The following is a 25,420-nucleotide window of genomic DNA, read 5'->3' as shown; positions in this document are numbered from 1 at the left end:
CTGAATTTTGTTGTTGTGTTTTAATTTCCAATATATTTAACTTTTTCTCTTAAATCAAAAAGATCAAAATCCAACAAAAAGTTTATTTTTTTCTTCTTCAGCTATTGAAACAATTTATAGACCAATAATTAAAGCAATTTTATACTTTGCTGGTTTGTAATTTCTGCAGTTAACTTTTTCCTTCCACTAAACCTTCTTGGATTCAGTGTTAGCTGTACTATGTGTTTGTGCACATGGATCATTTTGTCTTTTATTCTGATTCGGTCAGACTCACCTTCCCCTCCGACACCCACACCGCTTTCTGCTGCTGCTCCCGGATCGACTCTTTCACGCTGCCGTACCAGGCGTCATTCGACGAGTTCAGGTCGATGGTGGCTGGATTCCCAACACACAGGAAGATCCAATCGGTGAGCGGATGGGACTAAAAGCTTTACGGGACTCGCCGTGAGGCGCCACTGACCGGTGAAGAGGTGGGAGCAGGTCTTCTTCAGCCGGACCGCCTGTTCGTAGAGTTTCCGCGCGCTGCGGTTGGATCCGGGGATCAGGCGGCTCCTCATGGTTTTCACGCCCTGCTTGCTGTCCGGGTTCAGGAACACCACGATGGGATACCACTGGGTGTAGTTCAGCGTGTCCACGGCTTTGGGAGTGACGTCCAGCAGTGCGTGGAGGTCCTACGTGACGCCGCATTTTTAGGATTTTATTCCCACCAGAAAAAGACTTTCAGGTAAAAGTAACAAAAAATAAACCAGCTACCTGCTCGATGATTTGTCTGATGGTGTTCAGTCTCACCACTCCAGACGATTTCTCACTTCCAGCGTCTTTGGGCTCGGTTTCTGAAAAACAGACGTTTTTAAGTTTGTTTTAAACTTTGGGACAAACCAAATTTTATATAATTCTATAAAAATAAGAGTTTTTACAGTGTAAATTTCAGCAGTTGATTCAAAGCAAGAGAGAAAAATGTCCAGCTGATAACAGGAAGGCTCAACAGAAAACAGCAAAATAAAGTTTTAATTTCCTTTCAGTTTTAATTCATAGTTAAATCTTTTTACTTTTTTTTTAACGATTTAAAAAAAACATTTTAGTCCCAATTCAAATTCTTGTAGCAAAGTTGAAAATTTCTGTTTAAAAACTATGATACAAACATGTGAATTAATTTTTTTTTAAAGTAACTAAAAAAATAAGTTTGAAACAAAAAAAAAAAAAGAATTGATTTTTTTTCAGGTTAAAATTGTTCAGATTTTAGTTATTTTTTTATTTTATGGCCCCAATTTAGCTCCATATTTTAGCATCTTTCCAAAGCAGAAACTGTAATCAGCCTGAATCAGTAGCAGTAGATGAATATTATAGAGATATATTAATAAGACGTCGAAGGTCTTTGAGGATTCCTGACTAAACCGAAGTTGCTGCTGGAGATAATAAATAATAAATGCTAAAATGTGCTTCATTCATTTTTGACGAATCCAAAATGTATTTCTATTTGAACAAAGTAAAGCAGTTGTTACTCTAAACAGTTTCCAGCACAAGCAGAAAAAGTTTAGACGATACTTACTGGCAATAATAAACTCGTTGGGAAGGTCGTTGGCCAGTTTCTCGTTCACGACGTCGGAAATCGGGCCGAATATCACCACCGGCCTCCTGAAACCAGCTGGAAACACAAACCGGACGTCAGGATTCACCGTCGTCAGCAGACAAGACGGGAGGAAAGCTTTCCGCTACCTTCTCGCAGCACCACTCTCTCGTAGGCGGGGAACTTGGTGGCGACCGGCGCGGTGCTCAGGTCCTCTCGGCTCTTCCGCAGGTCTTTCTTCTTCCCCGCCCTTTGACCTCTGAGCCTCCAGAAGTCTCCTCTGTCGTTGCCTGACGCCGCTCTGGCAGCGTTCTGCACGTTGGCCATTTGATCAGCTCTGAGACACAAAACAAGCCCACCTCAGAGGTTTCAGCACTGGAAGGTTCACGTCTCGGACGCGTTTCTCTGACCGCCCACCTGCTCTTGTTGGGGATGATTCCCTTTTTCACTTCGGGTGCCTGGCTGTCCTGGTCCATGCGGATGGCCAGCCAGTGGCCCAGCTTGCCGTCGTACAGCGTGTCGATGACCTTGAAGATCTCCCCCTACCGAACGGGAGGCTCTGCGGCGCCTCCTTCTCGTACTCAAAGTGGGTTCTGATGTAGAACGAGTCGCCGCGTCCGGATGCCAGAACATCTTCATACACTGAAACCAGGAAATCATGTCGGATCCAGGTTCACAGATACTTTATATTGTACTTCTCAGTGTTCTTGTGTTCGTACCTTCGGGTTTGCTTTGAGCCAGGATGGTCACGTCTTCTCCTTTTGGAACGTCCAGCAGGTAGAGCACGGCGTCTTCGCGCACCATCCCTCTGAAGTCAACGTTGTTCACCTGAAACGGAGACCAGAAAGTCACTGGAAGGGTTTTCGTTTAGATGCCATGCTAACGAACGTTGGAGTACGAGGACCTAAAGGCGGCACCTTAACGATGATCTCCGGTCCGAAGACCCTCCTGCTCAGCCGGACTGTCCTCCTGAACGCCGGCGATGAAGATGCCGACGTCGTTCCCTCCGGCTAGCCGCAGCCCGACGCTGTCGCCCTTCTTGAAGCGCACCATGATGGTGTTCGGGCTTTTATTACGAAAACAGACAAATTCTCCTTTAATTACTCATATAGACCAATTTGGCTGGAGGACGAAAAGCTGCTGGCTGAAGAACACTACCATTGGCTTTAGCTGTTAGCATAATGTGCTAAATCTAAAATGTACGCTTGCTTGTTATATAAAAGAAAAGGAGACAAAGTGCTTTTCTGCTGATTTTTAACACTACAACAAGATTACAAGGTCAGGAAAAAGTTTTAAGTAAGAGAAAAAAATAGCAAGGAAGACAGAAGCAGGTCAGTGATGCTAGCCTGACTATGACAACCTGACATGTAGATGTGCTGTGGAATTTGCCGTTTTAGTTCAGTTACAATATAAATTGCAACAATTCTGCCTGTAACACAGCCGACATGAGAGCGAGAAAAAATGATCTTAGTTGTTCAACAGCTTTTCTGCATTAATTTAGTGAACGAAGTTGTTCTACTATGTTAAAGAATCGTCTGTTTACCCTCCAGCGCTGTAAACAATAACATGCATGTGGCAGATTAACCTACTGACCCGTAGACTTCCTGGTCCTCCAAGCTCGGCTTCAGTGGGACTTTTGGAGGAACCCGAACTCTTGGGGCGACTGCTGCTGCTGCTGCAAATGAAAACGGTAAAACAATCAGCTCAGCCATAATCAGCTTGTTTTTCTTCAGAGGCAGAAAGACGTTTACCAGGCGGCGACGCAGATCGAGTTTCGTCCCTCTCTGGCGGCAAAGGGGAGGAATCTTCACGCCTCTCCAGACTTTTGAGAGGCGTCGGCATCGCACCCATTTTTGTCATCCTGCTAGAAGGATCGTCTCTGAAAGTAAAAATAAAAGTTAGCAGGAAATGCTACAAATAAGTACAAGTCATGTTATGAGAATAAAATCTTAAGTGTTGTAACAATGGGAATAAACTTGAAATACCAAAAATAATGTCATAAAATGAGAAAAACAAATATTTTAGAACTCGAATATCTTTAGGAGTACCACAAGGTTGTGTTCTCGGACCCACGAGAACACTAAGTGATTTAATTCATGGGAGCAAAAAATAAAATCTGAAACAAGAAAATCAAAGTGGAAAATGAGAATTAAAAGGTGTTTTAATGTAACTTAAAACCAGAAGTTTTTTTTACGCTGCCACTTTAGCTGTTGCCACCAACATTGAGTAATTAATTTTGCTAATGCTGACTGACCTGAAATAGATAAAGTTTTACTGGCAAACAGAGAGAATACACACCTTTTACAGCTGTACACAGTAGCTTATTCTTTGCTTTGAATACCTGAATCAAAGCTCAACTGTGTTATTTTAAGATGCTGAAAATAGACCAAAGCGAGCCGCGTTGGGCTGCATGAAAGCGTACCTGGGTTTGTCTCGAAGCCTCTCATTGGACGAGTGTGAGGAAAGGTCGGAGGGATGACCTCGCTCCTGTGGAGAGTAAGAGCGGTACGACTCGATCTCTGAGATATCTGCAAAAAAAAGCACGACAGACGAAGTGAAAATTGTCTCTTTCCTGCAACGAGAAACCGAAACAGACGCAGAACAGATTCACCTGTTTTGAAATCGAACGTCTCCGACTAAATTACGAGAATAAGCAGATCTGTGGATCTTAAACTGAAAAGCATCAGAAAATGACAGCAGCACACTGCATAAACACAGTTTTACAAAGTATTTTTAGTCTAGTTTCTATTGTAAATATATTAATGCACTTGAAATAAGAGAAACCAGCTAACAAGTCATTGTTCAATGATATAGGAGTTTAAGTGAATAATTCCTTAAAAGTGACAAAAATTTACTAGTTACATTGGCATTTTATTTCACCCAGAGGAAAAAAAAAAAATTTGACCGTTACCTAGCAACCCCAGCAGAGTTCCGCCCGTTACCCAGCAACCTCAGTGGAATTCCATGGTCACCTAGCAACAAAAACCTGGTCTACACAAATATGGTCATTGCATTTTTATTTTTTGCACAAAATCATCTGTGGATAATAAGATTTTACTCTGGTTGTTTCAGTTATAACATGGAAAAATTTTAAATAAAATAATCAATGAAACAAACACATTTAAGGAATTATTCACTTTAAACGAGCTGCTATAACTTAAGTTAAACTTTTAAGTTAGATTTGCCTTATTTCAAGTGTATTAAAGTATCTACACAAGAAACTAAGCAAAAATACTTTGTGTTTTTGCAGTGCAGGGAACAAAATGAAGTGGATGGACGATGTTTGGGAGCTAAAAAACCCCCAAAACAATCCTTGTATTGTGAAAATCCAACAGCAGGATTATAATCTGGGATGAGATCACCCTGCTGGAGGGGAATGAACACTTTCACACATGAAAACACAAACCAGACAAAGTGGGTCACGCTGGACCAATCAGAGTCCTCCGACTGAGTCATGTGACCCTAAAAAACCAGGTATAAAAGAGGAGCTGCTGCTGCTGCATGGAGTGAATATTTAAATATTTAAATACGACTAAAAGCGGGTGAGAGTAAAGGTAAAAGCTTTTATTTAATGAGCGTAAAACAAGTTACAGCAACATTATTGGCAACAATTTTCTTCACAAATGGAAGTTCACATGCGGTAGGTTATTTTTTTCTCTTTTAAACGTTTAAAAAGTATGTTTATGACGATGGCGGTGATGATGATGGCGGCGGCGGCGGAGACGAGCATTCACACTGGGTAGGTCCTGCTGGTTTTCAGTTTGGAGGGTCTCTCACCATCGAGCTCCGAGTCGCTGTCCACCATCGGCGGGATGCGGATCAGGATCTGGCGGCGGTCGCGCTGAACCACCAGCTGCAGCCGGCCGCGAGACTTCTCGATCAGCTTCCCGGCGTCGCTGAGGGAGAGGTTCTCCGTCACCGTGCCGTTGATCTGAGGCAGCAGAGGGAGGTCAGAGGTCAGAGAGAAGGAGGGACCGGTTGTGTTGACAGATGGAAAAATAAATACGAGTTAGAAAGAGAAATCGATGGAAAGAAAGAGGAAGATCGGAACGAAGGGATGAGAGAGAGCGGGATTCAGAGGGAGAAACAGGAAGGAGGGAAGAAAACCCAGATAAAGAATGAAGAGTAATCTCTCTCTCTCTGTGTTTATTCTAAGTGATTCTGTTTTCAGCTGTATAAACTCTGACTGAGTGAATTTGGCTCCCACCTTCAGGATGATGTCTCCCTCCTGCAGGTTCCCGTCTCTGCCGGCCAGGCCGCTGCTCGTCATCTCCTTGATGAAGAGCTGGCTGCCCAGGCGCAGGCCGTACTCTGCAGGAGAAGATCACAGACATTTCAGATTCACCGTCAAACCTGGACAAGGCTAAACAAATATGTCACATTTTAAAGACAAATCTAGTTTGAATCTGAAAGAAAAACAACAATTTTTTGGAAAAGTTTTGTTCACCCTGAAAATTCATCCTTTGATTTGAACATATTTAATGAGGAAGGAAAATAATCGTAATTTTTAGAGCAGTAAATGTTGAATATTTTCAGCCTCTATAGAAAGATGTAAAGCTTCTCATATTTTTGGCCTGTTTGTCCAAGATTAATAATTTGATTAATAATTATGATACATCAAATTTAATAAATCAGAGTTCATTTCACACTTCAAATGAGAAGATTTACATTTTTTTAAGATTTAAAAGTTGAGGAAGTCACATTTAAACTCAGTAAAGTGTTCATAAATGACGATTTCTGCATAAATCCCTCCTGGTTTAAGCTAGAAAAAACTTATATTTTCCTTTATTACTTCAGTAAACTCATTACTTGCATCAGAAAAATCACCACTGGATTCTGGTGAAACTGTTAATATGTTGCAAAAACTACATTAAACCTAATCCTTAGTTATACTGTAATAATCTCGTTTTATGAGCTTAGCTTTAATCAAACATCTGAGCTGCTGCTCTGCTAATCTGTCAGCAACTAAATCAGACTCAAAGAAGAGATGAAGGCCATTAATTAACCTCTCAGGTTTCATGTTAACGAGCAAATTCATCTCCATCCTGCTGTTTAAGATCTGAATTAAAATTATAAAGTCAAATCTGATCAACGTATTTTATCACCAAACTGTGCTGCACATAAATTGAACCACGCTTTAAGGACTACTACGATTTCTAATCGATTAATCACAAGTGATCCAATTAATCACGATTAATTGATTAAAAATAATTAACGTCAATTTGAATAATTGTAATTTCAGCAATTGATTAATCATTTCAGCAAATTAGCCACACATTGAGGACTACTGTTACTATATCAATAATCAATGAATCAATTATTTAAATACATTATTTGGATTGTGATTTCAATAACTGATTTATTATGACTAATTCAATTAATTATGGTTAATCAAGCATTTTGATCATTAAAAATAGATTAATCACAATCAATTATTAAAATCATGATTAATTGTGACTAAGTAATTAAACATGTTACAGACAATCACTGATTATTAATCTGCTGAATTCAGTAACTGATCAACTGTGATTAATCTAATTAGTAGCGATGAATCGTTTAGTCCTGAAGCGGTCCAAAGCTGAGTCCAATAGAACCGCAGACAGAACAACAGTTTGGGCCGCTCACCTTCGTTGGGATGGTTCTTGAGCAGCAGCACGTTGACGGTTTCTCCAGCGGCTCCTGGTCGCGGCCCGGTCGGGGCAGCGGGATGGGAGCAGGGGCGACGGCGACCGGTCCAGGCGGTCTCTGCTCGCCGTCCGCCGGACCGGCTCGTTGTACCTCTGGTCTCGGTCGCGTTCGTAGCTCGGGTCGCGCCTGTGGCCTCTGGCAGGGCTGTAGCTGTCCCGGCCGTAGCGCGGCTCCGGGCTCGGGACGCGATCGCTGCGGTAGCGCCGATCGGGGCTGTAGTCCCGGTCGAGGGCGCGATCGCTGCGGTAGCGGCGGTCTGGGCGGTCCGGGCTGTACTCCCGGTCAAGGGCGCGATCGCTGCGGTAGCGGCGGTCTGGCCGATCGGGGCTGTACTCCCGGTCCAGCGTGCGGCCCCTGCTGCCGTCGCGCCGGTAGCCGCGGTCGGGGCTCAGGTCGCGCTCGGCGCTCCTACCGCGGGTCTGGTAGCCAGAGTCGCCGTAGCCGCGGCGCTCCAGGCTGTTGTCGCGGCCGCTGATCATGCTGTGGCGGTCGGCGTCGTAGTTGTAGTCGCTGTAGTTGTCATTGCTGAAGACTTCGGGCGAGACGGCGCCGGGCATCACACTGACCGGGACCTTCTTGGGGCGCTTGACCGTCTGCAGAAGACGGAGAGAAGAAATGGTGAGAGAAACCTCGCAGTCTGGGTTCCTTTAAGTCACGGGTCCAACAGAACTTCCCAGGTTTCTTTGAGAGCAGGACTAGAAAAACACAACAAGCCGTCCAAACAGAGATCTACGCGACGCAGTTCTGTTTTTCCTCATGTAACAAAACCAACTGTCGATGTTAACATGGCAGTAACACAATGATAGTATCATGAAATACTTCATTTAGTGGCCAGGAGGAGAAATATACATTTTAACAACAAAGGAAAGAAACAAGAGCAAAGGACAGAGGAAGGAAAGAAGGAAACAAGGACAAAGAAAGGAAGGAAATAAGAATAGTATGAAAGGAAACATGAAGAAGGCAGGAAGGACACAAGAGCAAGGTAAGGAAACAATAGCAAAGGAAAGAAGAAAATAAAAGCAAAGGAGGAAAAGAAAGAAGGACAAGAACAAGTAAGTAAATAAGTAAACATGAAGGAAAGAAGGAAACGAGGACAGATGGATGAATCCAGTGTAACTGAGTTTTGATGTCAATCTTACGATTTTGGCCGTTTTGCCACATTTTCCTGAGGGTCTGAACGGCGAAGGAGTGCAGCGCTCCCTCCATGGGTGTGTTGTTCACCAGAACCACGCGGTCCTTCTCACTGAAACACGCACACACACACACACACCCCCACACACACACACACACACACACACGGGTCAGCGCTCTGACACACACACAGGTCCGTCCCCGACCCTCTGAGATGAAACTCACAACAGCATCCCATCTGCCGGGCCGCCCTGCAGGACGTCCGACACCACGATGGACGTCTCGCCCGTTTCCTCGTTCGGGTTGTCCCGTCCTCCTGAAACCGCGATCCCAAAACCCATTTTGGGATCCTGGAAAAAAACAAAAAACAACTTTAAACATTTAAAATCATTTCCAGGAGAAGAGTGTTTTTCCACTAACGACCCGATTTAATCTGGTTTTTATTCCACCTGGTGATGAACCGGTTTTCCCACCAGATGAGATTAAGTTGGAGATTTGATGACCTCGGCTCTTTATCCCTCCCTTCAATCTGAACCATTTATAAAAACAATTCACCGTTTTGCTAGCAGATGGCCGATCGAGCAGAGGGAGGGAGAGAGAGCGCAGAGACAGAAGACGAGCCGCCATTTTGGTTTTGAACTATGTAATAATAAATTATTTTCCAATAAGAAAAACTTGCTTAGTCATGTCTTGCATCTTGACAGAATCCAAACTGTTTATAGATTTATTTATATCTGGAGAGAAAATATCAGCCATTCTCTCATCTTCAATTTAAGCCATATTTTACAGAAATCAGGGTGAGAAATAATCTGGTTTTGTGGATGTGACTCAATGACTCTCAGTAATGGCCGCCTGCAGGAGCGTCGCTAGCGTTAGCGGCTAACAGGCGATGTCCAAACCAATAATTTATATCAATGGAGAAATCCTATAATCGTTCAAATCTAATGCTACTCCATTTCTGTTTACATTTGGTGAAGCAGGAAGTTGCTCCCTGTGTCTGAGATTATTGTGTTGTTTCCTTCAGTGGTTCTTGGTGCAGCGCCACCCGCAGGCCAGGAGGGGAACAGGTTTTTCAATTAGTTTGGATTGTTTTACTCGGTGCAAAGTGAAAGAACGGCAGCAGCTGAAGAATTGTACAAACGTAGCGTTTTGGTCCCCAATCAAACCCGAATCAACCGAACCATCAGGAAAACAACCAAATTGTGTTTAATGTGTTGAATCTGAAATAGTTTGAGAGAAAGTATTTCAGATCCGGTGAAGCTGCCCGCCTCACCTGATGACTCTAATCCAACAAATATCACGCAGCGTTGAGGCATTAGCAGCAGCATCAGATAATGAACGGCAGCAGAGCGACAGCTGGCTGCCGGAGGGGCGGGGGCAGAAAGAAAACCTCTTCCTGCATTAAATCAGCTTCGTTTGCCCTGCACTGCACGTGTTCACAGTCCAACACCATCAAAACACGCAGAGACCTGATACAATTATCAATAAATCAAATGACAAACTAAAACGAGCGCAATAATTTCCATTTTCATGATTTATCGTCCTTTTTTTCTCTAAAACTGGATGATAAAAGTCTTCAGTTTGGTGCCAACTAGGCCTTTTTTTTTTTAAGGATAATTTTGTTTACAGAAACTTCTAATTCACTTTATTTTTATTTGTTTTATTTATTTACTTGGGATATTTATAATGGACACAACAGTTCAGATTTAGAGAAGCAAGATACTTTAAAAATGCACAAAATGGTTCAGATTTGGAGCTTTATATACTTTTAAAATTAATTTAGAGCGTTGAAGATTCTCCAAAATGTCCTTCAGGTCCAGTGTTTAATGTTTATTAAAATTTAAATTAAATGTTAAAGTTTGTTGATCTTTGAGATTAATTTCATCCACTATTATTTTTTTATTTCCATTATATTAGTTGAAAATGGTCTCAAAACAATCTCATCGTTTATCACGGTGACTAATGGGACCATTTATGGTCCAGTAAACTTTGTTGTGTTTGTTGGCCTGAACATGCATCAGTTTCTGCTTTTACAAGAAAAGTGAGAGTGTGTCCATCTTTAGCCGTTACTCAGCAATAATTCATCAGCACTCGGAGCAAAGCGCTCCCGGCATCGTCGTCTTTGTGGTGAATAATGTAAAGATGGTGGCGCCTGAGACTCACCCTCTGCAGGGTCACGGTGTACTGCTCCCACACCGTCTGCTCCATGACCGGGTTCTGGGGAACAACACAAACATTTCCATTTCAGACTCAGATTAATAATGCATTCTGTGATGTAACCAACAAAGCCGCTCCACTGGGCCCGTCGTTACACAAGCAGAGGAACGGCGGCAGCGACGGCCGGCCGCTTCCAGCTGGAGACGCACCGATCGACCGGCCAGAGACCGGAACCAGACGATTTTTCACTCCGGCATATGAGCCGATATGTCATGCAACACTCGGCTGGAAACTCAAAGGACTTTTAAGAAGAGAAATATTGGTTCAGATCAGCGAGAAAAAAATCTGATTGGTGCGTCTGAATGAAGTTGCTAACAGTAAATCAACTTTAGTAACATTTTAAAACTATTAAAATACTTTACAAAGGTGCAGAAATCTGAACAACTAAAGCTTCTTTCTTTACAGGACAAAATAAAAATTCATTACGCATTCTTATGTAAAGTGAAGAAAATGTTTAAATATTTTCATTTTGTGTCAATTTAAGCAAAAGATTTTAAACATTAGCATAAAAACCAGGCTTGGTGTGAATCAGCCTTTTGTAGCAGCAAAAGAAAAACTTCTGTCTGAATAAATCAAGTTCTCAAAGGAAATGATGTCACATTTTTAAAAGTTGAATAAATGGGAAAAAACTGAATTGAAAAAAAAATAATTTGAAGGAAGACATAAAATAAAAATTGGATTTTTGCCCCAAGCAAAAATGAAAATAAGAGTTTCTTTAACAAAATACAGAAACTGATTAAAAAATTGTTAAAAGTATTAATGAATAAAAATACAGAATTTGTCTAAGTTCTTTTCCCCCATTTAAAATAAAATTAAAAAGGGTTTCCCTTAAAAAAATTGCAGCTATGTGTTAAAAAAATAAAAGAAACAAAACAATATGTTTTTCTTCGTAAAAGAAAATTAAATTCCACTTATTGCCCTCCAAAATATATATATATATATATTGTCTGACTCAAAACAAGCAGCAGACCAAACACCTGAGGAGCAGGAAGAAAACCTGTGAAAACAGAACTAGAAACTAGAAACTAAAGTTTTCAAGATTCTCCCTAAATGTGTGAAAGACACCAGGCAGTGAAATCACCACAGAGACAAATCTGTAGTTTGGCTTTAAGTTTCTGACTTAAAACCTCCAGAAACCAGAACAGAACATAGAAACCCCGACCAGTTAATCTGTATGAAAGATTTTTTTAAAACCTGCAGATTAATATTAAACTTGTTCAGGATACAGAGAGAAATTAGAGGCAAAATTTATGTCAGGATTAAATTAAATCAAAACTTTCAATGCAGAAACCTTAAAAACACTAAATCTAAATCCCTTCATTCTCCATCAAATCCATCCCACAGCCTCCATGACGAGCCGGGTCCAGCGGCGCGACTCGGACCCAAACCGGGTCGCCGCCGCGGCGGAGCGGCACTCACGAGTCCCTGCAGGATGCGGATGGTCTTGACGGCGTGCGCCCATTTCCTGTGCAGGCTGAGGACGGTCTTCATGGTGGCTTCCTATCCGCGCGTTTCCTGGTTCAGCGGCGGATCGATGTGCGCCACAGCCTCCATGACCACATCTGCACACATCTGCAGCTGCAGCAGCAGCAGCAGCAGCAGCAGCTCTCTCCCTGCCTAACCGCCTTTGACGTAAGCGGGATTCTGCTGGCCTACATTCAGCACAAATCCCACCGTCTGCAGGAAGAGGAAGCAGAGACGCTCCGACTTCTGGGCTGCGTTGAAACGCTCCGCCAGGAAAACTCCAGCACTTCCCCACCGCTTCAGAGGAAGTTTGGAAACTTTCACAGCACCGCAATTCAGAGATAAAAATAAATAAACGTGATGTTATTTATTACTGGCGTTACTAAGGTATTGTTATGATGTTCTGCACTCCACTGCAGCTAAAATATAAACGCAGTTAATGTTAAGAAATGCTTGATTGGTCCAAAAACACAAATTTAACAAAAATTAATTAAAATATACTAATTTTATTTTGTTAAATATACCAGATTTTTTTTCTTTAAAATTGTTTTTTTTTTAATTGACAGATTTTATTGTCTTTTCAAAGAAAATACATTATTTATATATAACTTAATATTTCTAAAGGAATAACTGTTTTTAAAAAGCTTTATCCTCTTAAAAATACAGTGAGAAAATGCCCAAATGTTTATGATTCCATTTACTTAAATAAATAAATCATAATTCATTCTTGTTGTTTTCTTGTAATATTTCTTTAAATTACAGAAATTCATTCTGTTACCAACCGATGGGGTCGGGGACCACTTAAAATCCATCTAGGGGCCTCAAATGGCCCGCGGACCACACTTTGGACACCCTGATATAAACCAACCTTTAATCTGATTTAACTTCAGACACTGAGAAAAGAATAGTTTGTTTTATCTGGTTTCAACTGTAAATAATTTCCAAATTTAGGCTTTTAGATTATATTCCAAAACTGTTGAGTTTAGATGCGTGTGAAGACAGATGAAAAATGCAGAGAACAGAAGATGAATAATTGAGAATAAATCAGCGAAAGCTTTTCCTCTGAATGTCGGGAGTCATTATGTGATAAACGTTTCCTCTGATGAGGATCAGAATCACAGGATGTGACTTGAACTAATTATTTACAGCAAGAAGAAGGAGGGGGAAAAAAAATCTACTCTGGGTTTATTCTTAGTCGCCACATAAAGACGTGGATAAAAACCTCTAGATTAGAAACAGGATAAACTATTTGGGTAATTAATCGCATGACGGATTAAAATGAGATCCATAACAGAGACATTATAATAGAGTTTATTTATGGTTTTTATTTATGTTTTATTGTATCTTCCATTTCTAGTGCTAAACAAATATATAAAATAAATTTCATTGTGTTTTTGATAGGATTCACTTTCATTATTATGTCTATTATGTCTTAATATATTACTTAAAAATAATCTTAAAACAAGAATCGCAACAATAACTGGTACAATTATCATCCAGGGAAATGTGTTATTGTAACAGATCTATGAATAAATGTGCTGAGTTACATTTAAATGATTTCTTTAGAGCCAGAGGTTAAAAGGTTAACATCTGGTTGTTTTTGCGAAGCTTAGCACTGATTTCCAGGCTAAAATCCTTTTGCAGGGTTTCCTCCAGTGTATTATAAGCCTGGCAGGCCACCAGGCTTTACTTGTGCCCCACCAGGCTAAGCATTGCTTACATTTTAAAGACTTTGCATTTTTTAGGACTTTATAGTTGATGTTCAGGTATTAATCTTCCAATATTTAAAGAAATCATTTCTTTAAATTTCATGTCAACTTTAAACATATTTAACTCAAAAAGACGACGCGTCGCTGGATGAATGACTGCCGAGCGCCCCAACCACCGGGTCAGCAGGTTTTCTGGGGGAAACTTTGCTAGTAGGTCAGAAGACTTGTGCCCCTAGTTGGGTCTGACCCGCCAAGGAGAACGGCAGCGTCATTTCAAGAAACTTTCCTCTGAAGCAAACAGACAGGAAATGCTAACGATCTGCAATGCTAGCTGAGCTAATGCTACAAACTAAAACACGGATGTCTAAAAGAAACTTAAATGGGTAAATAAAGCACAAAAATTATTAAAAAGATCACAATTGATAGAAAAAATTGATGTAAGCCTTTAAAATAAGACTCAACTACAGCTTAGATTCTACCTGCATAAAAATGGTATTTTCAGAGACAAGAGTAAAAAAAAATCTAAATTAAAACATTAAATTTAAGACTCAGTTAAGAAAAGCGAGTGGCTACTGTACAGAATCAGAAACCCCCAGTTATGATCCCAGGCTTTTCCACTTATTTAACAATGAAAACAATTTTCACAAAAAGGAGGAACATTTCATATTACATGATACAACAGTAATCAGTCAGATTCAACTAAAATAAGGAGCCATGTCTTCCTGCAGGAGGCGCTAAAAGCACTAAAACCAAACAGTGGATGCTTCAGAGCGCTGACTCACTGTTACAGGAAATTATGAAACAAAAGTCAAATTTATCCACAAAACAGATAAAACTTTAACAAGTCAGCAGCCTAAACTCAGCATAAAAAGAAAGAAAAACATTTCTGTGTCACAAAGAAATCAGATCCATTTTGTTCAAACTGTAACCAACAAGAGTAGTTTTTGTAAACAAACTCAGGGTCAAAGGTCAGATTAGACGATTCGACTAGACAATACAATCTGCAAGGAATGTGAAAAACTAAATTAGTCTTTTTTAAAATACTTTGACTTCTTTCCAGAAAAATCTCAAACTCAAATCTAAAGAGGATGCTGGGGAAACGTTGTACACGCCCTCTGCTGGGAACAAAGCGGCATTACACCATCAATTTTAAAATGAACAAACAAATTATGGACAAAAAACTAAATTTAATTACAGAAAAAACTCTCTTCTTACCAAGAACAGATGGAATTTACAAAGGTAAAGAATTGAAAGAAAAAATATATTTTTTGACCATAAAAAAAAAGCTACAGCATAAATTAGATACCAACAATATTCATCTTTTAGTGAGAAAAAAAAAGATTTCACAACTTTTAATATCAGATGACTCTGACATTAGCATCTAACATGAGATATTTCACTGCTTTTAAAGAAACAGCAACTATAGCCATCAATTTTTTGACTCATAGGAAAAATAAATAGAAATTTTAATGCTTTAATTGCCATTTTATGATGATATTTTACATGATATCTCTTATGCATGCATTTACCCAGATAAATTCTACTCTTCCTAGGAAATCCTTAAAGTCTCTTATGAGGTTTAAAACATTTAATCTATTTGTAAAAACTGGAAAAAGACAATTTGGATTGAAATATCCTACACCAATCAAATTTTTTTATTATTTAATCCACCATTTCAAACCCAATAAAGAAATTCCAGTTGCTGCTACTATGGTCAATTTTTAGTTTTTATTGATAGAAATGTGATTTTAGCAGAAAATGTGCCAGTTTTTCATTTTAAAGCACAGTTTTGCACATGTTGCTGCAGACAGTCAGCCAGCTGGCTGAAAAACCTCCATGTTTTTTTCTCATACTGACAAGAAAACTAATTTGTCGCTTTTGAAATGCATCTAGTCACACAAAACAATCAATTTGAAATATTTACATGCAAATACAACAATATTTTAACAGCCTGGTAAATGTATACTCTAATTTTTGCAGGGATTATCAAACTTTCTTCCCACGGATGATTAAAAGTCATATTTGTGACAAAGTTATGTGGTTTCTAATAACAGAAAGGTGCAGTTTTATTCATTTAAAATGGGTCTTAATTTCAAAATGCCAGCCTAGATGAGGTCAAGTTGTAAAAAAGTGGAATCAATCTAACTTTGATTATTAGTTGATTGATACACAGTTTGTCATAAACGCCAACATGATGTTCATAATAAGTTTTTATTTTATAGGTTTGAGTGAAAAAGTTCCAGAGGATCACCGACTGTGTTTTAATGATTGTTAAGTTTCAGTAACTGGGTTCAGGTTCTGGCCTGGAGCTGCTTAATTATCCATTTAAAAACTGTGGAATAGCCCTTTACAGGAGCTTCCAAACGGACGCCAACTTCGGCGCCGTCCTATCAGCAGGTGCGGCAGGATGCAACAGGCTTCAGTTGGATCCTTAGGGGGGGAAAAAAAACCAACATTCCCGGTTTTCTCCCCCTAAAAACGGCCACACGAACCTCTATGAGCGCCCCAGTGTCACTTCTACTCCCGGTGGAGGTTTATAAGTCCGGTTTGTTTGAAAAACGGAAGATACTCACGGTTAAATTGCGGGGCGGATATCTTCTCAGAGGGAGCAGGGCCCCTCTGTTCACTGGCATCACGCACTTTGTACCGTCCCGGACTGGTACCACTGTTTCCAACCGAACTCCCAGACTGGACGAACGTTTCCGGGTGGCACGTCGGCCGAAGCGACGGATAAAAGTTGGAAAATACACAAGTTTAAAGATTTAGAGCCACTTCGGCTTGACTTTAAATCACGAACTTCGCTCCCTAAAAAAAAAACATTAAAAAAAAACTAGCGCCGAGGGCTGTGAGCTCGAGCCGGACTGAACCAACGCAGGCAGCGGCGGGGGGGAGACGCCTTCACAAATAGTCAGGATAAATCCACTCCGATGTGAAAACCTCCTTATCACCACACTATTAAGCCACTTCACTCAAATTTAAACGTTTCCTAGCCATTAAAAATCAAACCGGAAGAATAAAGATACATTTACACAAAAGATGTCAGGTTTTTAACCCCTTGTCGGATGGACTAGTCCGAATTTCCCATTGATTTTTAAAGCTATGAAGCTCCCAGGCGGACAGAACAAAATATGACACAGGAAAACGAGATCTGAGCGTTATTTATCTATTTTTAAACGGGCTAAAAATAAATCTGCATCACAGACACAACGCAATGACTTATTACACTCCCACATATAAAACAAATTTTAAAAAATCCCTAACTGCAACATCTAGCATTCAAAGCATTCACAGCTTTAAAACTTTTTCCACATTTTGTTCCATTACAACCGAACCTTTAGTTTATTTTATTAGGATTTTATGTAGCAAACAAAAGGAAAAGTTTTTATATGTTAATGAATAAAAATCTGAAGAATGTGGTATGCACACATGTTCTTTAGCCAATCTGAGTTGGAGCTATTTTGCAAAGAGTACTGGCATAAATGCTGGACTTTGTGTTGGTTTATCACATAAAAACTAAACAAAATGCATCCAAATTAGTGGTTTTGAAAGTTAAAAGTTAAGTTTAAGATATATTAATATTTTATGAAACTATGCTATAATAATTTCTCCCTAAACATCCATTTAGAATACTTTAAAAATAAAATGTAGTTACTAAACTATGAATTGTCTCTAACAGGTTAAAACAAATTTAATTTTATGTATGTTGCATTCTAAATATAGTTGCTTTTATGACTACTTTTGTCAATAATTGTACAAAATTGTTTGGTATTATCCAGGTGGAGAAGTCAGTTAATTTGATCTTTAGGGTGTTTGTTGTCCTAAATAAATATTACCTCGTCATAATCTTCTAATAAGACCAAACCAAATTGTTTCCATACTCTGCCGAACTATAAAAGGAGACTATAAGTCGAATTATCCAGGCAGATAAAGCAGGGATTATCCCATTATAAAATCAAGGATTAGTCCATGAAAAGAGGTTCCCAATTAAAACAAAAAATGAATCCAAAGTCTAGCAGATGAATCATGGCTGCAATTATTTCAATTTGAAAATGAAGGATTATTTCTGACTCATAACAAGCAGATTGTTTTCATTGATTTTTAAACCTTTATCCCATATAAATGTGATTTTTGTCATTTCATTTCTTACTCATTGTAGCTGTATTTCTCATACAAATTGTTTTTATATATGTTTAATTTTTTTCTTTTATTATTGTGCCTCCTTTTACTCCTTTATGAAAATTTTTACCATTTATTTTATATCATATTTTCACTTTCGTTGTATAGTTAATTTTGCTCCTCTTTATTTGAATTTTTATTGTATATTTTACTTGAATTGAATGCAGTATTTTGTTTTCTTTTAGCAGTTAGCTCCTAATATTCACCCGGTTATCGATCCCAGCGCCAAAATAGCTAAAACCCTTAAAAACTCCTTCAAAACGTTTATAGCTGTTTATTTTAATCGCACAAACCTCAAATATAATAAATATACATTAATTCACAGAGTGGAGATCGTCTTAGCTAGCTAGCGCTGCCGCAGAAGCTAACAAGTCTTCCTTTGGCGTATTAGCCAATCAGCGCAGAGCAAAATAAAAGGCGCTCCTGGATTGGCTCTTATAAAAACGGCAGCCAATAGCGTGTCACGTAGCATTGTACCTAAGCTTTCTAGCTTCCAGTCACATAAAAATCTGAATACAAAACCGCAAATAAGCGCAATTCACTGTTTGAGTAATAATACTGATAAATTATTTTATTTTTAGCCTGTTTTGGAAACATCAATCAAGTTAAAGAAGTTTTTAATCTCAGCAGTTTAACTTCCTGGATGAAACATCTGTTTCAGGTTATAGCTACAGTGAAACACAAATAAGTTAATTTCAAAACAAATGCAGCTCCTCTGCACTGTGGACACACCTCTGACTTTTTTCTGGAAGAGGAGTCAGTGTAGTAGAAATAAACACATTCCAGGGCTGCTGAAAAATGTCAGGCACAGCTCAAAATAGGCCAACCTTATGCAAAGCAGCCTCCCTGACCTGAATTATTTGTAAGACTGAGCCATTAAAACAATGAAGCTTTCTGCATTCTGACATGTCTCCCTGGTTAATCATCATCCTGGGTGGGGGAGAGCAGCAGGGGGGATCTCTGCAGGAGAGGAGTGTTCAAAAACCATGATAAAAAAGGAAAGAAGCAGCAGACTGGGAAACACTGAGTCACTGATTCTTTTAATCCATGTCAGCACACTGACTCTGCTTTCTGAATCATCCGTTACAGGATTACAAAGCGGCTTCATTAGAAGGTAAAAAACTGCGATTTCCATTTGGACAGAAGCTCAAAATGAACCAAAGACAGAAAGACTGATGCTAATCTTCCAGAAGAGAATTAGCAACATCCATAAGATATGATCAGACCTAAACTAAACAAACAGAGGGAAGTTTACTGGAGTTCAACGGCTTGCATCCATTTTAAACCAGATTTCTATCTAACATTTCCCTAAAGGAAGCTTCAACAACAATCTATGAAGTTAAACTCAAGGATGACAGTAAACACTGCATTTTAGTCGAACCCATTACATACAAACTAATGACACACAAAGTGATTCCAGGCACTACTTTTTGCTAGTTTTTCCAGGTAAGGCCTTTAATAATACAAAAGTTTAGTGGAAGGAAAATCTCTCCAACCTGATATGTAAACGACATTATTCACAAGGACAACAAGCCACACTAGGTTATTGCTAACAATGCTGGTTTCAATACAGCACTGTATGCAAATGGAAAGTTTAGTGGAAGGATAAAGTATAGTAGAAAAACCTGATAGTTGTTATCCAGAGCATAAATGACATCGTTCACAAGATAGATAAGCCACAAATGTCCTTCCCAACAATCACAGAACGCTCTAACCGCTATATAAATGGAAAGTTTAGTGGAAGAAAAAATGACAGTTGAAAATAAATAAATAAATAAAGACTCCAGAATGTAAAGGACATTCTTCATGAGGAGAATTACACAAAAAGCCATTGTAAATAATATTTTCTGATCACAAAATGCTTTGTTTACAGAGAGAAAGTTTAGTGGAAGGAAGAAGTGTTGTAGAAGAAACCTCTCACCTTCCAGAGAATAAATTATTTATCCTCCATTGCAAGAAGAATAAATCAGAAAACATTTCCAACAATGCTGAATGTTCACAGAGTGCTGTATCTTATTGTGAAAGTTTGGTGGAAGGTAAAAGTGTGTCAGAAAAAAAAAGCTGTGATATGACCTGAAATGACATTCTTCACACAAAGCATAAGCCATCAAACACCATTATGAAATGCTTTATCTGTTACTAATAACTTTACAGAAATTAGGATTGAGCATTTCAAAAATGTAAAAAAAATATATTTTTAAAAACAGAGGAAAAAAAGAAAAAATATACAAGACAAAAATGGAAAAAGAGGAAAAAACCAACCCATTCAGATCTACAAACTGAATTTGACAAACATCTCAACTGCAACCGTAACCGATGTTCATTTGGTGACATTTTAAACTCTGGGTAATAAATAAAATCCCTTTCACAGCAGCTGCAGCGTCATAGCAAAGCTTCCTGACCCCAAGCGCTGACCCCATGTTAACCCCTAAACATGGCGGACGCTCCGTCTCCCACTGTCAGCTTGTGCAACGTACCATGGTGATGGCGGAGAAGCTCCTCGACGACAGGCGGCGAAGATACAAGTACTGGGCTTCTCTGGACCAGCAGAACTTACGACTGGACTTGAGCAGGTCAGTACTGGTCTGGTCAGAGCAACTCTGGTCCCTGAGCAGAAGAAAAACTCAGATCAGGGGCGTGTCAGAGGGTAAAGGTCGATTTATGAAGTTATAAAAACTGATCCCAACATGACCAGCTGGGTAAAACTAATCAATTATCTGGATCATGACAAATTTATTATCTCATTAAACTGAATATAATGAATGAAAAGCTTGGAAATCAATAGAAGTGTGCTAAAAAGGGTTGTACGGAATCATATTCCTGCCAAAAGTGCTGAGGAGCATGTTAAGCAAATTAAAACTGCAGATTTATAAACTGATTGCGGGCATTTTTATTTATTCATTCTGATCATTTTTGTTGGAAAACTTGTGCTCTTAATGTTTACTGAATATTTGTCAGACAGGGGAGAATAAGGTTCTCATTCTCATTTTCAGCACAAGTACAGTGACAGCCAACATTAACAACAATACAAGAGGAGGATGACGACAAAGAAGATATGAAGGGTAAAGAACAGAAATAGTTGTAATTTTTTTTCCACTTAATTGTACCGTGAAGATTTTTAGCATCAATGTGACGCCGTATAAAAGGACCCAAATTTATCCCGTCACCATTGAAAATTATGCAGATCCCAAATGAGACTAAATAAATTTAGAAAACTGCTGTGAAGAAATAAATGATGGATATTTAATAAATTACTTTCTGTACACTTAATTATTGCAGCACAGAGGTTCTCAAAATAGGGGTCAGGGACCTCTTTAGGGTCGCAAGACACCAAGAAAATGCATTTTTTCCAGATTTAATTTAACATGCTGAGGAGCATGTTAAGCAAATTAAAACTGCAGATTTATAAACTGATCGCAGGCATTTTTATTTATTCATTCTGATCATTTTTGTTGGAAAACTTGTGCTTAATGTTTACTGAATATTTGTCAGAGGGGAGAATAAGGTTCTCATTCTCATTTTCAGCACAAGTACAGTGACAGCCAACATTAACAACAATACAAGAGGAGGAGGATGACAAAGAAGATATGAAGGTAAAGAACAGGAATAGTTGTAATTTTTTTCCACTTAATTGTACCGTGAAGATTTTTAGCATCAATGTGACGCCGTATGAAAGGACCCAAATTTATCCCGTCACCATTGAAAATTATGCAGATCCCAAATGAGACTAATAAATTTAGAAAACTGCTGCGAAGACATAAATGATGGTTATTAATAAATTACTTTCTGTACACTTAATTATTGCAGCACAGAGGTTCTCAAAATGGGGGTCAGGGACCTCTGAAGGGTCGCAAGACACCAAGAAAATGCATTTTTCCAGATTTAATTTAAAAGTTGGTTTATTAAAACTTTTGCTTCTAAAGTAAGAGATTAAGCTATAGCAATAAAAACTATCATCTTTGTGCCAATAAAAACCACAAACACCATTTTCAGTTTTTAGCTTAAAATGTAATAAAAATCAGAGAAAACCCAACATTGCACAGTCATTGTCAGCAATACTATAAAACAGAAATCTGATTGTATTTCTGGATGCTGATGAGCCGTTGAGACGCTGTGGCCCCAAGCTTTAAATTTTTAACGAGGCTTCTGAAATATTTAGAGGGAAAGTCTCAGCGGCCGAACTGTCAAACTGTCAACTCTTCAGTCTGAATCACCAAACCCTTCAGACTCTCAGGATCCGCCTTTAGCAAGCCCAAAACGCACTCCGACCTCTAAAACCTGCAACCAGACCAACGTTTGGGTCAGAACATCATTATCCATCCTTTTATTTCACCAATAATAAACTCATCTAGTGAACATCAGCTGTGATTGGATGACGGACGAAGCTACAGACGATGAAAACAAAGATGTTTCTCGCTCTTTTCTCAGCCTGACTAACCGTCAGCGACATGATCAGGCCTCTGCCAACATGGCTCTCGCTTCCCTCGCCACGGTTCCCATGGTAACCGGTCCCCGAACAATGGCTGATGCTGCCAGCGACGCGCCCGCAGCGACGCGCCCGCTGCGACGCGCCCGCTGCGACGCGCCCGCAGCGACGCGCCCGCAGCGGGGAGGATGTGGGAGACGGTGGGAGGGTTTCTGATGGCGACGTTTCAGGAAATCAGCTGCTGAGACGATCCTGGGAAACATTTTCCTCCATTTTTGTCGCACCGACTAGCTTCTTAAAGTTTTATCATAAAGTCACAAATTTATCCCCGTAACCAACATCACAACTGTGTGCTGGTAATATTTTATTGAGGTACGTCTTTTTTGTACAACTTTATCCGACTTCATTGTTTTACAACTTTATTCTGAAAAATATTAAAACTTTTCATAATATTATGACTGTTGTACAACTATTCTCTACTAAATATTACGTTTAATTTGTAATACGTCTATTGTCATTTAATAAACAACTGTCATTAAACTACTGTTGTATTTTTATAATATTCTTGAACGAGTTAATTGGTAACATGCATCCTCATGTAATCTTACTATTATCTTTAACGTCTTGCTCCTGTTTCTACGACTTTATTCTCATTGTTGTACGTATATTTTGCGACTTTGCAACGTTTTATTCTCACTTTATACTTCGGCCGACTGTTTTCTGAAGTGCATTCACACCTAAAGGACCAATAGGGGAAACGAACCAAAGGTCTCAGGTGTGAATATGGGAAACCAGACCACTGTTCTCCGGGAACGGCTGACAGATGCAGAAAACGCTTTAATCAGACATTCTTAAGGAGCATCTTGTCCTCTAATACAAAAAGTGAGCGCCGTCTCAACCAGATATTTCTCAGTAATTCCTCTTGCAGTTGAAGTTTCTTATTAAATTCCTTTCATGTGTGTCGGTGCACAAAAAGGCCGATTCAGACAAAGATTTTTCCCTCCGAGAATAAAACAGAAAACAAAAGGTCAGTCGTCCTGACATTTCATCTCTGTTTGCTCCACTCAAATAAACCTGAAGCAAAAGTATATTAGATTAAAAACAAAGATCAAATCAAGCCAAAGGACTGGAAGAAAACTGAACTGTCCTCTCATGACTCAACAGCTGCAACATTTAAAGCAACCCTCATTTCTAAAGCAACAACATTTCCATTCTGGTTCTGCTCAGTCGGGAAACTGGACAAAAAGACTTGAAAGTTTAAAGAGCTGATCTATGAATGCAACAACGTCTCCTTTTGTTTCTGTTTCAATATATTCTGTCGTGACGCAGGGAGGTCAAAACCACCAGATATTCAGCTCTTCCTCCTCCTCCTCTTCCTCCTGCTGCTGCTTTCAGTTCACTGGAGCAACAAAGTCTGGACTCTCATCCAAAATATCAACAAAAGGCTCCAGTTTTCACCAAAAATAAAACACCCTTTAAAACAGATTTCAGAGTTTTTGGGGTATTTTCCAAGTTATTAATCAAGGATGTTCAAAGTAGGGTCCGTGGGCCGTTTGTGGCCCTTCAGTACATTTTCTGCGGCCGACCCAATCAAAATTAAAAAACAAATTAAATTAGGAGAAAAACGACAATTTGGAGTTGAAATCTGCTTACAAATTTGTTAGATGACACAAAAGTGATCAGCTTTTCCAAGTTTCTTGCTTTCCTTACATTGTCATGATAACCGATACACAATCCACACGACGACTTGTAATCCAAGTTACAGATCGATGTATCCAAATCGGTTCTGAATTCCTGTATTGAAACTACAGGAAGGGAATTAAAATAAATTAGATCCTGTTTTTATTTATGAGAAAAGACAAAATTTTGAAAATTGAGCCCAAAATACATGCAATTTTAATTAAATAAAAAAGAATATATGTAATTCAAATAGTTCTCTTTAGTTTATTGTTGAAAAAAACTAGATCTGTTTTAACCATGAACTATCTTATTTTTGTTGTTGGTTTTTGTCTTAAGTTAAATTGTTTCGACCCATAAATACTTTTGAGCTGTTGATGTTGGCTCTTGTGAAAGTATTTTTAATTTAAAGCATTTTTTCCTTTCATTTTTTGACAATATGGCTGCAGAATTGCTTAAAATGACTGAATTACTCTAAATTCAGCCCAGATTTAGGCTGGATCCCATCCATACAATCAGCATAAATATGATTGCAGTGAACAAATTATTACAAAAATAGAAAATAATGGTGATAAATATTTTTTGTTCTAGATTTTTGGTGCTGATGTTATTTTTAAAAGCTGAAATCTTAAAGGTACAGAATCCACCTGTTCCTTCCCTGATTCAGACACTGTTGTTTCCTGTATTTGTGGGAATTGGACGGAGACGTCCATCTCACCCCGGGGGTCTCCACAGCTTCCTGCCGGGCGGCATCAGCTCCCGTTTGTTGAGGGGAACGACCCCGATGGCCGCCTGCATGATGGTGATGAACTTCTTAAACTTCATCTTCTCTCTCTTTTTTTTAAATCTCTAACATCCATCAGACCGCCGCTGCCGCGCGTCCGTCTCGCGTCCTCTCGTCTCGTCTCGTCTGACTCATCAGATGCTCCGTCTCCGCTCCTCACAGCATCCGCTTCTCCATGGCAACGAGGCTGGGATCCAGAGCGGAGGTCGGCGACATCACCGCCGCCGCCGCCGCTGCTGACGGACCGACGTCCCTTTGGCTTCTCAGAGCGGGAGGCGAGCCGCCACGCCGTCGCTGGGAGCTGGGATGGCGTCACGCATACATAATAACAGCGGAGCGTCTCTGGGCATTACACTAATGAAAACGCTGCTTCTGCCTCCGCCACCATCATCATCATCATCGTCGCTGCTGCTGTCGGAGCCGCTGGGATAATTGTGTTACTAAGCTCTGACAGATCATGGAGGCTCCCCGCCCCCATAATCCCCCCCATCGAGGCTTAGTCTTCTCGCCACTTAAACAGCGACCCGTCTACTTCAGCCGACACCCCCCCCCTCCATCAGCACAGCTACGGAACACCAGAA

The 25,420-nt window shown here is 39.6% G+C and overlaps 1 protein-coding gene across 1 annotated transcript in view; it reads right to left on the bottom strand.

The window, feature by feature from the left end:
• Nucleotides 1–25,420, bottom strand: part of LOC129366443 (tight junction protein ZO-2-like) — a 30,319-nt gene extending 4,899 nt beyond the window's left edge. The window contains 22 exon segments of the mRNA XM_055040284.1: nt 275–375; nt 461–671; nt 754–833; nt 1,550–1,645; nt 1,717–1,904; nt 1,985–2,111; nt 2,114–2,209; nt 2,287–2,418; nt 2,491–2,633; nt 3,161–3,242; nt 3,319–3,446; nt 3,990–4,095; nt 5,345–5,498; nt 5,775–5,878; nt 7,193–7,283; nt 7,285–7,848; nt 8,395–8,418; nt 8,420–8,498; nt 8,612–8,736; nt 10,550–10,603; nt 20,430–20,559; nt 24,774–25,420. Of these exon segments, the coding sequence (XP_054896259.1) occupies nt 275–375; nt 461–671; nt 754–833; nt 1,550–1,645; nt 1,717–1,904; nt 1,985–2,111; nt 2,114–2,209; nt 2,287–2,418; nt 2,491–2,633; nt 3,161–3,242; nt 3,319–3,446; nt 3,990–4,095; nt 5,345–5,498; nt 5,775–5,878; nt 7,193–7,283; nt 7,285–7,848; nt 8,395–8,418; nt 8,420–8,498; nt 8,612–8,736; nt 10,550–10,603; nt 20,430–20,559; nt 24,774–24,880 (2,922 nt within the window). The 5' untranslated portion in view covers nt 24,881–25,420.

Source organism: Poeciliopsis prolifica, unplaced genomic scaffold (genome assembly GCF_027474105.1).
Source record: "Poeciliopsis prolifica strain line A6 unplaced genomic scaffold, Auburn_PproV2 SCAFFOLD015, whole genome shotgun sequence".
Classification (NCBI taxonomy): Eukaryota; Metazoa; Chordata; class Actinopteri; order Cyprinodontiformes; family Poeciliidae; genus Poeciliopsis; species Poeciliopsis prolifica.
This window is presented reverse-complemented; position numbering and strand designations above follow the sequence as displayed.